General features: G+C 49.5%; 1 protein-coding gene across 2 annotated transcripts; it reads left to right on the forward strand.

The window, feature by feature from the left end:
- The first annotated feature begins 6,036 nt into the window (after positions 1-6,036).
- FBXO47 (F-box protein 47) lies at positions 6,037-12,577 on the forward strand. Of its 2 annotated transcripts, none has more exons than XM_027909122.1 (11): positions 6,037-6,217; positions 6,825-6,995; positions 7,862-7,938; positions 8,390-8,467; positions 9,160-9,268; positions 9,915-10,091; positions 10,853-10,999; positions 11,377-11,519; positions 11,876-12,035; positions 12,363-12,504; positions 12,536-12,577. In XM_027909122.1, the coding sequence occupies exons 1-10, from the start codon at positions 6,037-6,039 to the stop codon at positions 12,479-12,481; spliced, it is 1,362 nt and encodes a 453-aa protein (XP_027764923.1). In that variant the 3' UTR covers positions 12,482-12,504; positions 12,536-12,577. The 2 variants fall into 2 exon arrangements, with proteins under 2 accessions (XP_027764923.1, XP_027764924.1); XM_027909123.1 differs by having other exon boundaries at positions 6,125-6,217; positions 7,862-7,926.
- The last annotated feature ends 2,337 nt before the right edge of the window (positions 12,578-14,914 follow it).

Genomic DNA, 14,914 nt, shown 5'->3' on the forward strand with positions numbered 1-14,914 from the left:
CTCTTGCACATTCCCAAGGTTCAGTAGCATCACCCCAAGGCAGGAAGCAAGAGCTGGGGCTCAGGATTCTGCCTCTGGAATCTTCCAAACAACCTTGAGGAAGTCCCTCAGCTCCTCCTGCCTCAGCATTTCAGGTTAGGATTCACACCTCCTGCACGGGGCACCTTCCCTCAGCTCTGGGATTTAATGCACTCCAAGCATTTTAAAACCCTTGGAAGTCGGGCAGGGGGGAAGGACAGAGCGTGGCTGATTTGCCTCAGCCACCATCAGTGTCCAAAATGAGGAGGCAGGGGGAAGAAAACCCCACTAAACCCACTCCTGACAGTGATGATCCCGAGAGGAACGAGGCCATCTGGAAATTCTGCCTTTTTTTTTTTTTTTTTTTTTTTTTTCTTCTCCTCCCACCTTTTTTTTTTTAATTCTTCCAGCTGCATCTCATCCCTATCCCTGCACAATTCCACGGGCAAAACACCAACAAAACGGGGCTTCGTGTCAAATTCTCCTCGGCTTCTCGGAGGATCAAACCACTGTGGGATTGTGGGAATACACATCCCTGCCCCTTCTTATCCCTCAGCCCCGCTCTGGCAGAAATCCTTAAAAATGCCAGCCAAGGAGGACGTGGGGATTTTATCCAGAGAATTCATTAAGCAGGATGAGAGGAAGCAGTGCCTTAATTCCCTGTGTATCCTCACGCAGGCACAGCAGAGCCTGTGCTGGATGAGTCAACAATCCCATTAATCATATATTTTTATCATTTTCTAACGAGCCTTAAACTGCTTTTTTTTTTTTTTAAAGAAAAAAAAAATGAAAGGCTGCAGCTCTCAGCTCCTTAATAACACTACAGAGAGAGGAAACGTTTGGCAAACGAGGGAAAATTTGATTTAAAGAGATAAAGAAGAAGAAATTTGACTGCCCAAGATGGCAGGTGAAGGGACACAAAACTCGAAGAATTAGATCTTTCTTCTGATTATTATTGTTATTATTATTATTATTTCCATTTTCCCATGCTCCTAGCACACTAAATGCTGTTCTTTGGTCCTAGTGGTGCAATTTTTCCTGCATTTTCTTTTGACTCTCAGCACATTTGGTGCTTTTCTTCACGGGATCACGGGGTGGTTTGGGTTGGAAGGGACCTTAAAACTTCATCCAGTCCCACCCCACTCCTTCCACTCCCCCGGGGCTGCTCCAGGCACAGAATGAGCCGTTAACACCCCAGCAGAAGCCCCAGGAATTTGGGACAACTCAATTTTCCCTTATTACTCTTCATCCCCTCACCTCAAACCAGTTTACAAACACTGACTGGATTACAGGGGCCCCAAATGAAAAATAAACCCCAACGCCAGTGACTCCTTCAGCCACCTGAAAGCAAACACAGGGTGATACTTTTACCCCGACGCAATTAAATCGCCCAGCCCGGTGTCACTCTCGTTCCCATTAATTATCCCAATCATTCCAGTGTTTGTGCAGGTCCAGCTCTGCCTCTTAAACCCAGGATGCAGCTTGAGCCTCAGGAAGGCCTTAAACCACTCTCAGGATTTAAAAAGGTGCCCCAAATTATGTTTTTTTTTTTTCCCCCCAGTGGGAAATTTCTGGTTGGAAAGAGCAATATTGGGGCAGTCTGGGATTATTTATTTCCCATTTGCGGTGGAACACAGAGGTGCAAACAGCAAAATGATGGTGGGGGCGAGCAGATTGATCCCTTACTGCACCCAGCAGCGTTTGGGAAGGGTGTAGGGAGGCAGGGTGCAATTTTTTGGAGAGATATCCAGCCAGGTCCTGCTCTCCTGTGGGTGGAAATAGGAACAGGGACAAGGTGTCTGCAGGCTCTGCTCGGCCCAACTCCAAAGCACATTATTTTGGCACATTTGTCTGATTTACCTTTTCAGACAAAACATTGCAGTCACATCATCATGGCAACCCCGCTCTTGTTGTTAATTAATCAGACGATGACACATCATTACAATTGAGGGTGATTTTTGAGTTGTTTTGGCTTTGCTAAGGGAAGTTCTTCTTTCGACAAAGTTCCTGAGAAAAAAGAGAAATTAAAAATAAATAAATAAATAAATAAATAAATAAAGGAAAGAAAAAACCCGGAACAGGAACGAAACCAAAACAAACAACTGTCTTCGGAGGAGGAAAAAAAATTAAATAAATAAAAATACTGGGCAAAAATTCCCTTAAAGCAGCTGCGGGCCTCTGCTGCCATCGTATGGGAGCTGCCTTTGGAGCAGCGAGGAAACCTCTCCCGGGAGGTTCGGGCACTGCCCCGAGAGGAACAGAGTCAGAGCGACTTCGGGGGGGGGGAGGAATTTACAACAAGAAACAGCTATTTTAGAACCCATCTGCAGAGAGTGGGGATCTGCAGCTCTCACAAAGGGGTTTTTTTCCGAGGCCGCAGAGCGTGGAGTGACACCATTCCACGGGGCGAGACCACGACTGCCTCCTTGTTACAGCCACGGAACCCTGGAAGGGCTTGGAAGGGATCCTAAAGCTCATCCCAAAATCCCGTCGCCCCAACCCCCGTGCTCCCAGCGCCTCATTAATTATTCATTAGGTGGGCGTGGCTGTGTGAGACGGGGCACCGAGAGAACGAGCTTTCCGTTACGGGAGGGGGCGTGGTTGTGATTAAATATTCATGAGGTGGGCGGAGACAACGAGGGCGGGAAACCCCGCCCGCGCTGAAATGCGCGGCGGGCGAAAACGCGGGAAAATCGCTCTGACCCAAAACTCGCCTAAATTCGAGTAAAACCGGGGCGGAATTATTAACACTGACAAAACACCGCAGGAGTAAAACTCTACGGAAACGCTGCTGGGGTGACACACTTGCTGTTGTTTGTGGTGATTCCACCCCTCCAACGCGCCTCTGGCCTCCACTGGCCCTGCTGACAACCAACGCCCTGAAACTTAAATGTTTGATTTTTTTTTTAATGTTTGCCAACATTTCTGTTCCCGACTGAGGTACCCAAACACAGCTGCGCTGCCTTCTGTGCACCTGCTGCTACGCCCAGACCCCCTTTTAACCTTGACAGATACTGAAATAATGCTTTAAAGAATTGATTTTCACTATAATAATAATTAAGAAATGGGGGTCTGTGTTCCTTTTTGCCCCACCAGGACACGGGGTTTGGTGCTCCCCACACACCCCCCTCATCCCCCCCTGTTCCCCTCAGAGCTCCCAGCGGGCGCCCGGCCAAGGGGGGTTTGTGGAGAGCGGGTTTCCCTGAGGTAAAAAAACCAGCTGAGAAAGTGTTTTGTGTGAGTACCACCGACTGCGAGGCCCTCTCTAGTACCCCCATGGAGGTTTTGGGGTGCAGGTCCCCGATTTCAGCCCTTTGGGCCCCGAATTTTGGTGGGCTGTGGGGAGAGGGGCCACGGCGGAGGGCACAGCCTGGCCCACCCCTCGGCCTAAAGGTCTGTCACAGACCCAAAACCACAGCTAAAAGGCCAAAAATTACCCATTCCATAAAAATATTGCCGCCTGGGGAGCAAATCCAGCCTGAAATGAGGGAAAAAGAGGCAGATTCTGGTGTTTCCCTGCCAGCCCCCCCCCTCCTCACACCACAACCCAGCCACCACCAGCAGCAGGGCCAGAGTCCCCTCAGCTCTGCTTTATATTCACATTATTCACCAATTTAGGTGCTTTTGGGGACAGATTTCCACCACCAATCTGACACAGGGACTTTATGATGAATAAAACCCTGTGTTTTTTGTAAATGTTCAGTGTAGGCCGGGGGGTAAGAAGTACTGAGGTAACTGCGTGGGTGCGCTCGGTGCTCGAAGGTCTGTCATCCCTCACTTAAGCTTTTAAAGTCATAATTTTATTTTATTTTGTTTTATTCTATTCTGTTTTATCCTGTATTATTTTTTATGAGGCAAAGAAAAAAGAGAAAACCGTGAAAAAAAACAATCAAAAACCCTTCTGAATTAATATTGGAGGCTGCTGAGTTTACGCCCACAGTGATGAGGAAGGGAAGCGGAAACATCCCAAAGCAATCTCCAAAGTAAACACCCTTTCTGCAATAAATGTTTGCCAAACGCTAACAGAGGGCTCCGAGAAATATCAGCCCTGAAGTGCATCCATTAGCAGGAGTTTAGCGACTGCTTAAGGGGAGCAGGGGTGGAAGTTGATGCTTTCTGCCCTGCAAACAAATTAGTTTATGGCAACAAATAGGATGACCCTTCTTAGCTAATGTTATGAGTTTAGCTTGTTAAATATTTAACGTTTACCTCTCCATTTCCAGTGTGGATTAAGCAGTTCTCCAAACACCGGTGTCCCAGCAGCAGATGGAGATGCACAGCCCACTGCCCCGCTCTGGCTGAACTCCCTAAGAAATAAAAAAAAAAAAAAAAAAAAACAAAACACGTTAAGTCAAAGGGGAAGCGAGTGGGAGCTTTCAGGAAAGGCTTTAAAACTGGCTGTTTGTACTCATTTTGATTTACATTAATTTTATCCAGCTCTGCCCTACATTAAAACAGTGATAATCAATTTAACTTCCACCAGACTGAACAGAAAAACGGACTGGAATCGGACAAAAACTTCCAAAAGCCTCGCTGGTGGCAAAGTATTTTTTCTTCCACATAACACAAGGTAAGATTTTTTAAAGAAAAAAAAACACTTAAAAGATCCCATAAATCCCCACAGCACAGAAAGGAGAGTGGGGGAAGAAAAGGAAGTATCATAGGATTGCAACTTTATTTCTAAAAGTATGGATGAGAAATATGCACCGGATTTAGCCAAGTTTAGTGGTGCCTCGATGCTGCCACATGAGCTGCTTTGTATGTTCTACTCAAGGAATTTAAATTATCCTGACTCCACCACTCTGAGCATAAAATTCGTCACTTTTTCTTTGCTTTCAGAAGATGTACATTTTTTTCAGATAACTTTAGAGGTGGCTTCTCAGCTGTCCTTAAAGGTGTCCAATCAATTTTCTCTCACAAAACCCTAAAGAAACCCTCGTTTCAGCAGCAGTTCTGTTTGCTCACGAGCCTCACGAAAGCTTTATATCCCCCAGCTAAATCAAAAACTGCTTCCAGCGAGGTAAAACTTCCTTAAATGCACAGCTCAAACTCCCTCCAGAGTCAACCAGGCCCACTTTTATTAAAAATGCCCTGATTTCCTCCCATCCTCAGCACAAACAGGGCTCCCATTGTGGATGTAGCAGTTTTCCTCCGTGGAATATTGAGGGCCTGGCCATCAGCAGGAGGGGGTGTTTGGAGCTGGCCAGCCTGTAATTTTGTAAATTTTTAATCTCCCAGACAATGAGGTCCATTCTCCCCGGGGGAATTTCCCACTGATGGGGACTGGGATGTTGCCCTGCAGCCTGGACTGGTTCCAGGGATGTCACAGCCGCCGCTGCCAGCTCCTGTAATTATGCACTCCTTGGCAGTTCCCCCGAAAGCCTCAGCTGCTGGAATCAAGGAACAGTGTGAAAAATCTCAGTTAGAAAATAAATTTCAGAGGCAGAGACTCCCCAGCTCCCAGTGTTGCCCGACAGTGGGAAGTGTAGACTCAAAACCCAGAAGGTAAATCAAATAATCCGATCTATCGATCGCTTAAAGCTCGTTTTCGGCCCCTCGTGATTTTGGGAGGGCCTGAGTCACTGCACTTTTTTTGTTTTATTATCACACATATAGTCATCATATTAAATCAGGCCAAAAAAGGTTTGAAGCACCACTTTGCTGCCTTCAATCTTCCTTTTTTTTTTGGTCATACACGAGCACAAAGGTAAGTAATGATCACTTAAAGGAGTCAAGTAACATGACGACACTTCAGTGGCAGCCCTGTAACTTCAAACTAAAACAGTGTTGTGAATTACTGTAGCTTGTACCATCACATGTAAGTCCTCTGGAATCCCCTTTTGGGACTATTTCCCTCGTTTTCCGTGTCCCACCCTCTCACACTCACAGCTGCGCCTCCAACGGGGTCGCTTCCCCTCAGCCCGATTTCAAACAGAGTAGTTTTCTCCTGTGGAAAAAAAATGAGACTTTAATGTTATTTTTTTCTCTCCAGGGGGAGTTTCTGGGAGCAGCAGGACCATGAGCTCCAGCTCAGGGAGCAGCTGCACCCCCATTCCCAGCCACAAACAGCGGCGGAGCAGCCGCCGCTCCACGGGCTGCTGGGACACCTTGGACACGGATTCCCAGGCCCTGTCGGCACTGGGAAGGTTCCAAACCCTCCCCTTGGAGATCTTTCACATGGTGTTGAAGTATCTGTCAGGTGAGAACCTGAGCAGAAAGGTACTACCCCCCACAGCTGAAAATTCCCATGATTTTTTTTTTTTTTTAATTTATAAAGCCGTTATTATTTCAAACGTTTTTGCTCTTAGCTGGTTAAAGTAATTTTTTTTTGGTGGTTCATCCTTTAGCTTTCTGCTGGTTAAAATCATTTTATGTGACTTATTCTCTGAGTTTTCAGCTTTTACATATGAAAAGCCCAACTCAAAGTTGAAGTCATTCAGACCCAAGGTCTCCTACTGTAAGCAATCCACGGAGGTGCTGAGCTATCTTAAAATACCTTTCAAAGCAATGTTGGCATTTTGTTTTTAAAATGAAGGTTGACACTTTACAATTCTTAAAAAAAAAATCCAAATTTAAATTACAATTACAAAGCACTTGAAGTGGGTTTTGCCTGTTGAGGTGTGAAGAAATATTCCTTAGATGTATCCATTTCTAATTACACCAGCTCGCTGGCAGAGGAGAGCCGGGCTAATTAATCTTTATTTTATTTATCCACATTACTCCTCGGTTCGTTTTTGAAGTTGGGGGGTGGGTATTGGCTCGTGATCAGGGAGGATTTAGGAGTGTCCCGGGCTTTCCTTTTGCAGTGAAGGACATCAGCATGCTGAGCATGGTGTCCAAAACCCTCAGCCAGCACCTGATTCACTACATCTCCACCTCGGCAGGGACCCGCAGGCTCCTCCTGCAGGACTTCCACAACCTGGAGCTCCCCGGCAGGAGGGAGGGAGCCTCAGTCCTGGAGCACTACAAATCTCTAGGTGAGAGCAGGGCTGGCTGAAACTCCTTCTCCTGTTTTTATGGGGCGATAAAACGTGGCCCTCAGACCCTCTGGGCGGCCAAAGAACCCCCTCCAACGCCGCGAGCTGGAGGGAGGAATCGCTGAAATCATTCCAAAGCCTCTTAGTTTTGGGGGGGAAAAATGATGCCTGTCCTGCCTCCCGTGTGTTTCTGTCTCCACACGAGGCTGCAGAGGGTCAGCTCCCAGTTGTAGGTGCTTCCAGATTTTGTTTGGACATCGCTGCTGGAAAGAAAGGGCAGCGGGAACCGAGACTCCCAGGCCTGAAACGTTATAATCCTTTTTTTTTAAGAAAAAAAAAATTAGTTTGGGCTTTGTAGTGACCTCACACAAAATGCCAGCTTCTTTGTAGGTGGATAGGTAAGCTCTGGTAGTAAAACACAGCATTGACCTTGGAAAAATGATGTATTTTTAGGGGGCAAAATTCAGGAAAAAAAGTATCCTTTCTGTCCCCTGAAAACTACATGCTTTTCTGTGGGTTACTTGACCGATTAACAACCAACATATACATATTTTCTCCTGGTGAAAGCTGTTAACTCCCAGTTTCCACCAGGACTGTAGAAAAAATCCCTCTCCACAACCAGGAGCTGCAGAATCCGCCCTCCCAAACGTGGAGGAAAACAGACTTCCCAAATTTACACCGACACAGCCCAGGATATTTGCTTTTTCGAGCTTGTGGCCCTCCTGAAAAAAAAAAATAAATGTTTGGAAGCCCAGATTTCCATGGTGTGAGGGGGAAAGCAGCGTTCCACAGGGTCCTGGGAGCTGAGGGGTGACACTTCCAGCAGCTCAGAGTTTCGTGCCTCTTTCCCCCCCACCCTGTGCCAGGGCTGCTGTTCAAGAGGTGCACGTTGCTGCTGCCCACCAGGGACAGGCTGAAGTACGTACACAGGGTGCTCTCAGAGGTGAGTCCTCCCACCTCCCCTCCCCTGCTGTCTCTCCTTGTCCTTTGCACTCACACCACCACCCCTGCAAGACGTTTTTCCTGCTGGGCTTTGCAGTCCCTCTGCTGGAGCTTCTCAGTCCCCTGTAAAAATCAGGGTGTTGGTTTGAAATCAGTCTCTTCACACGAGGCTGTCCTGCTGTAGACCTCACATTCCAAGACCTCACCTCTTCATCAGTTCATGGGCCACTCGGGAATCCTCCTCACAGAAATTTTACTCCCTGAAAAACCAGGTTTTCTCCTCCCAGAGGCCTTTTGCCCACAGTTTGGACTTACTGCTAAACCAAGACACGGGTAGCTCATTTCCCTTCTGCAACAAGGGATCTCCTGAACCTCTCACAAGGAGCACAGAGAATTGTCAGTCCCAGCAATCCTGGTCAGTTGAGATAAATCCCTGGTGTCTGCACTTGCAGGTTTCCTGTTTTAAGCTCAGTGGTTGTGCCAGTCCCCTGCACTGTTTGGGGTTGAAGTGCTACGGGGTGTTTTTACAGGTACAGTATCCTCGTGGAGAGAAGGCAAGTACCACAGAAATTAAGGTAGTTTTCTAAATTGATCTGTGCTTTGCAAGATTTTTTTTTTTTTTTTTTTAGAGCATAAGCTGGTTTGGGGGTTTAGGGGGGATGGTATTTATTCACACAGTTCTCTGAATTTCCTCTCTGCTGGTGAGAGTTGCTGATTTGACTCTTGAGAATTCCTTGGCCTGGATTTCAGTCCCAGCCAGTCAGGATTTTGGTTAGCAGTTTATTGTCTAAGAAGGCAGGGGAGAAGGGCAGCATTTCGCTGCACAGCTTCAAATTCAAGCAATTCGGGAGCAGAGTTGCTTTAGTTTCAAAGGAAATGGCTCAGCACCTCGTAGGCCAGAACAGTTCTGTTGTCCACTTGTGGCAGCTTAAAATGAATCTTAAATTTATAAATAAATAAATAAATAAATAATTTAAAATTTAAAATTTAAAAAAGACCAGATGATTATTTATGCTGGGACATTTGTCTCTGGAGCAAATACCTGTGTGTGTGCCTTCCCACATGAGGTTCAAAAATCTTGGAACACTTTGGGAGTCACTGGGCTGAAGCAGAGGGGAAAGTGCAGCACAGACTGTATTTCTGTGCTCTGAGGGCTGGCACTGGGGGCTAAATCTCTGCCCAATCCACTCATTTTCACCCCATTTCCTTCTGTCCCCTTCAGATCCTGACAGCAGGCTGGGATGAACTCGAGTGCCACCGGGTCTTCAACTTCCTCTGGGAGCTGAGCAACTTGGCCAGGAAAGTGCAGACAGTTGTCAGCAGCAGAGCAGGTAAATCCAAGCAGCCAAGAGGCCTGAAGGATGGAAATGTGCCAGCACAGGGAATGCAGGAAATGGGTCTGGATCACTGGAATTGAGAGCTCAGCTCAACCTTGGGGCACCAATTGATTCCTGACCCTCCTGCCCGTTCTGTTGGCCCTCTGGACATCCTGAAGTGGGTTCTTGGCCCTCACATCAATCTTCACCGAAACCAAAGCTAAGAGCTTTTGTCCCTGTCCTGCAGTGAGGAGAGCTGGTCTTGAGAGGCCTTTAGGGTTTTCTAAATCATTCCATTACCAGTCCAAAGCTCAGGCTGTGTCTCTACATCGACAGCAGACCCGGGTTTGAACCTTTCCCGCTGTCCACCAGCGAACCCAACGGGCGAGGAACCAGTTTAGGACTAAAATGCTGCAGCAAAAAAAAAAAAAAAAGTGAGGTTCAGTATTTCTGAACCCCAGCACTGATGTGGCACAGGCCCCTCCAGAAACCCTCCCACAGGGAATCCCTGTGGAACGCTTCACCCACAGCCAAGCCAAGCTTCCTCCTGCTGCCCCTACTTATTGCCCTATTTTATTTCCTATAAAAAAGTGATCATTTGTATTGATCAAGGCCTTGTAGATTTGTAAAATCCGCCCCCCTCCGCCTCCTTCTCCCCCAGGCAGTGCCAGGAAGCTGGAGCTGAGGATCAGGCTGTACTGCAGGAGGGTCCTGCTGAACCACTGGATCCACAGGAGCGACTCTGCCTTCTGGCTCACCCGCATTTTGAAGCCCTGGCCCATCGTGAACCAGGCCCGGCTGCTCTACATCATCTTTGGGCCCGTGTCCTCTCTGGATGGTGAGGAGCTGGGGGCTCGGTGTTCAAAGTTTGGGGCCCCTGAGAAGGGGATTCCCTTGCAGGAGGCAGCAGAAACCCAAATTTTTATGCAAATAAAGTGTAACTGTATTAGAATCAAAGAATGGTTTGGGTTGGAAGGGACCTCAGAGCTCATCCACCTTCCACTGTCCCAGGGTGCTCCAGCCTGGCCTTGGGCACTTCCAGGGATGGGGCAGCCACAGCTTCTCTGGGCAGCCTGGGCCAGGCTCTGCCCACCTTCACAGGGAAGGAATTTCTTCCCAATATCCCACCTAACTCTGCCCTCTGGCAGTTTGAAGCCACTGGAACAATTGTGTAGCCTAGGAAAAAAGGTTCTGCTCAACCAGACATCACTATCATCCATAAAATATGTGAATTTTATATATATATATATATATATATATATATATATATACATATACACACACATACATATGTTTCTGAGTTACAATTCAAGTGGAGAAATGAAATGACACCTCTGTTCCCCTCCTCTCCCCTTTCTGGGGCAGAGGCAGCTCAAATCCACCTCAAAGCACCACCCCTTCCCCTGAGGGAAAAGGGGTTTCATTGCATTTGATTCACTCCCACTGTCCCTGCTGAAGTGACAGACGGACAACAAACGTGGCTGCCACAAAGCCTGGGCTGTGTTACCTGGAATTCCCCTGCTCAGTTCAGCAACTTGCTTGTTTGAAAAATAAAAAGAAAGGTCACTTACCAGCAGCTGTGATTAATGTGTTGCTCAGGACACGTGGTGTGGCAGAAAATGATAGAAGGACCGACAGATGAGACCAGTCTGAAGGGTTTAGCTGAAGCAATTAAGCTGCTGTATGGCACAGAAGCCAGGGAATGGACAGCAGATGATGTTATCAGTCTTGTGGATGAGCTGTCAGGTGTGTTTTTTGCCTCTACCATTAATCCACAGGCTCGTGTATCCTCGTGTCCTCCAAATGCAGCCCCGGGGGTGTTTCAGACACAAAATTCCTCCCGGTGGCAGCCATGGCTTGGCTGGAAAATCCCTCCCCCTGGGAATGCAGGCAGCAGGTGGGATGAGGGACCCCCAGTGCCACACCCAGGCTGCCTTTTCCCCCCTGTGGAGAAATCATTTCAGAATCCATCCAGACCTTTAAGCCTCGCCCTGAATCCCTAGGGAAGCGCTCTCCAAGCCGTGTAAGTTGGTAGGAACTGCCTGTGGGATTTTGCTGCTCCTCTCTGGGGTCAAAGATGACTAAAATCCCCCCTCTCTCTCTCTCTCTCTTCCACTGCCAAGTTGTTCCCCAGGAATGGCTGATGGAGAACAACGCTCGGCTCCTCCTCCTGAGTGGGAACAACATCTGCTTCACGTTCATGGCCAGTAAGGCTGTGAATGGCAGGGCTGTGGAGCTGGCCAGGCTCATGGTCTTCATGACCTTGGTGAGTACAGCTGAGCAGAGCCCCTCTCCACCCCCCCCAAATTTGCTGCCTCAGACTTTTCCCCTCTACCCCCATGCACCAGGAGCAAACCCAGCAAAACTCTGGGTGCTCTTCCACCTTCTGATCCGCGTCCAGCACATCCCTGGAGGATGGCAAGCCTGCCCTTGAGGGGAAATACCACTAGCAAAAGCCTGAGAAGTCCCTTCATGCCCACTAGAACAACCTCTGAGTCCTCCTGGCACCCCCCCAGCTTTCCAGGCATCAACACAACTGCTGCAGAATCGACTTTTAATGCTGAGATTCGATCTCCCCTCCGACTCCTGGTGCATTTTTTTGCTCTTTCCTGCGCCCCTCAGGTGTGTGAGAAGGACCTTTACTGCATGGACTGGGTAGTGAGAATGATGCAGAAGGTCTGCAGGGTTTTCAGCACTCCCTGGGAGAGGAACAACTTCCTGCAGTGCTTGGAGAATGCCTTTGCCCACATGCTCATGGACATGCTGCAGGCAGTGCTGGCTGGTAAGAGGCACCCTCAGGGTCTGGAGCAGCTCTTGGATCAGGATCTGGAGCCAACCACGGCACCAAGGAACACTCTGTCCTTCCCTCCCTCACCAGGCAGAGCAGTCTTGGAGAGCCTGAAGGGGTTTGGTGACATAAAACCACAGAATCACTGAATCCCAGCTGTGCTGGTACCAGGGGCAGGGGGGGGCTGGCCGTGAATCCCAGCCCAAAGCTGAAGTGGAGCTGCTGAGGGCACTGGGGGGGGGCATCTACCTGGAGGGATTAACTGGTTTGAAGTGGTTTGGTCCCTCTGCTCACACTCCCTGCTTTCCTCTGCCCTGCCAGGGGGCCACGACGAGGAGGACAACAGCTTCCTGAATTTATTTCACCTCGTCAACGCGCAGGCAAACTTCCACAAGGAAATCCTCTACCTGGCCATGAGGAGCAGCCCCAGCACCGCCTGAGCTCTGCAGACTGTTGCTCCTGGTTTTGTGTTGGGGTTTTTTTTGTTTTGTTTTGTTTGGTTTTGAACATTTGCAAAGAAACGTCCGATTATTTCTCCGATTCCCGTCCCGGCTGGAGTGGCAGAGGTTGGGACCATCCACGTCAGCCCAGCTGAAGGAGCTCCAGGAGTTTGTGGGGACTCCAGCGTGGAGTTCCTTGAGCTCTGCTTCTCCAGGGAAGCAGCCTGGGGCCCCTCCCTGGGGAACACAAACTGCATTCTTTTCCCACTGTGCATGTTTGCACACACAATAAAAATGACACGGTTTCCACACTCAGACACCCAACTGGAGAATGTTATCTTAGCTCAGAGCCCAAAACGTTTTGATCTTTAAAATGTGTTTTCCCTTGGGAATCCGAGGGGAGAGAGAGAGAGAGATGGATGGGATCAGAGGAGCACAGCTACATTTTTCCAGCTTGCCAGGGTCCCTCTCACTGACTCAGAGATTCTGTGACAGAAACATTCCTTACTTTGGATGCTTTGGAGATGATTCCTGAAAGCAGTTCAAGGGCTTTGACCAAGCAAGGCATTTTTTCTCCCCCTTCAATCTCCAGCTTTTCCTAAAGCAGAAGAAACTCCAAATCCCTCCCCCTGCCCCAGGTAACAACTGTTGAAGTGTTTTGGCCTCCACAGCACTTTGCCAAGTGGAAGACACCCGTTAAATGCACATTAAATTAGGTCACTGGTTCATTAAGTGTATAAATGTTTCCTGCTTTAGGAAGGGGTTTGATTTTCTGCTCTGTTGCCTTCAAAACACAGGCACGTGATGGTAATAAAAAGCACTTACATTCTTGGGGAGGGAGCCGCTTCCTCCACCCAAACAGTCCCTTCCCAACTGTTCCAGTCTTCCTTCAGGACCGGGATTTGGCTGCAGGGGAGCCACGTTCGGCTCTGGAAGCCTCAGACCGGCTGAAGCGGGACCGATTTATCTCACCTGGTTCCACCAGGAGCGAGCTGGGAGGGGGTTGCTTGGAAGTTTGTCAGGAATGCGTGCTGAGTACACAATTCCAGGCGGGATGCGCCCTTGCAGGTGCCGGTAGATGGCAGAGGTGAAACCATCCCCGCTGGAAAACGCTGGGAACGCCCCCCCTGCTTTCCCCCCCCCCTCTCTGTTTGAAGGTGATTATTTGGGAACGCGCTCGCTGCAGCTCCGCGTGGTTTCGGAGCGAAGGGAAACTCCGAACCTCTCGTGTCTGCTCGGAGGAACCGAACGTGCCCGGACTGATCCCCACGAGCCCAAAACACGGAGGAGAAAACAGCCCCGCAGTGGGAGCAGCGAGGGGGAAACGCAGCCGGGAAGCCGCCGGGGCGAGATTCTCCCGGTCCTTGGCTCTGCCTCCCCTTTATCCTCGGGAATTGCTCCCCGCAAATAATCCCGGCAGATGGAAGGCAGGGGGATGGAGCAGAGCCCAGGGGCGCGAAGGGGCCGCGAATTCCAGCCCAGCACAAGGGGTGCCATTATGCGAGCAGGGGAAAGGGGAGGCTCTTTGATTCCGTGGCAGCAGGAGGGGATGGCCAGAGGGATGAAATGCCAGCGGCACGGGCAGCGGATCCTCCGGGAGTGCCAGCTGGAATTACCGATGGCATTATTGACTGTTAGCGGCTGCCCCGGGTCCCGCGCGAGAGCCCGGACAGCGCCTGGCGTTGGTTTTTGCCAAAAAAATATTCTCCTTCCCAAAGGGTCGGGGCTCAAACCCCTCCCACTGATATTTGGGACCTGCAGGGTCAAAGGGCTGGGCTCGGATGATCCCGGTGGGTCCCTTCCAGCTCAGCCTATTCTGGGGTTCTGTTTTACTTCCCCGAGTTTCCCAGCCTGGAACAGGACACTTCTCCCTTCGAGCCTCCTTTCCCACCATCCCCCTGGATCAGCTCTGGGATCCGGCCCCTTTCCCACCCCCAAAACCCCTGGGCTGGGTCCCTCCGTGTCCCAGGCGGGTGTGGGGCCCGTTCCGCATTGCTGGAGGGTTTGTAAGAGGAGAGGAACCCTCGGAGCCAGAGACGAGGATTGTTGCTGCCTTCACACTCAGCTGAGCTCCCATTCCACGCATTCCTCCCCGCTCACCCTCTCTCCCTCCTGCTGCAGATGTTGGCAGCAGGCACAGCCTCCCCACAGACGGGGAGGTTACTGAGAACATGACTTGTGCCTGAAGAAATTCCTCCCGGAATATTCCAGGCTTCTGATTTCCGACTGTATTTGGGGCTGGGGAGGGGGAGGGATCGCCCTGGGCGGCCCCCGCACCACAACAGGGGATTTTCGGGAGCAAAACCACCCAGCTCTGAGCTTCTCTCAGGAGTTTTGCTGACAGGAAATTGCACTGTCAAGCACTCAACCAGCAGCGCTGGCCACAGCCAGCATTCCCAGGCTCTGAAATCCCTCTTTTTTTTTTTTTTTTTT

This window comes from Empidonax traillii, unplaced genomic scaffold (genome assembly GCF_003031625.1).
Source record: "Empidonax traillii isolate 1590-97213 ecotype Southwest subspecies unplaced genomic scaffold, ASM303162v1 scaffold1948:size84035, whole genome shotgun sequence".
NCBI classification, from domain to species: Eukaryota; Metazoa; Chordata; class Aves; order Passeriformes; family Tyrannidae; genus Empidonax; species Empidonax traillii.

What these genes read in the sequence shown, in the direction of transcription:
- FBXO47 (XM_027909122.1), top strand. Translation starts at nt 6,037, where the DNA reads ATGAGCTCCAGCTCAGGGAGCAGCTGCACCCCCATTCCCAGCCACAAA. An exon ending in GGAGCACTACAAATCTCTAG is followed by an intron (nt 6,996 to 7,861) that starts GTGAGAGCAGGG and finishes ACCCTGTGCCAG; the next exon opens with GGCTGCTGTTCAAGAGGTGC. An exon ending in TACACAGGGTGCTCTCAGAG is followed by an intron (nt 7,939 to 8,389) that starts GTGAGTCCTCCC and finishes CTGCACTTGCAG; the next exon opens with GTTTCCTGTTTTAAGCTCAG.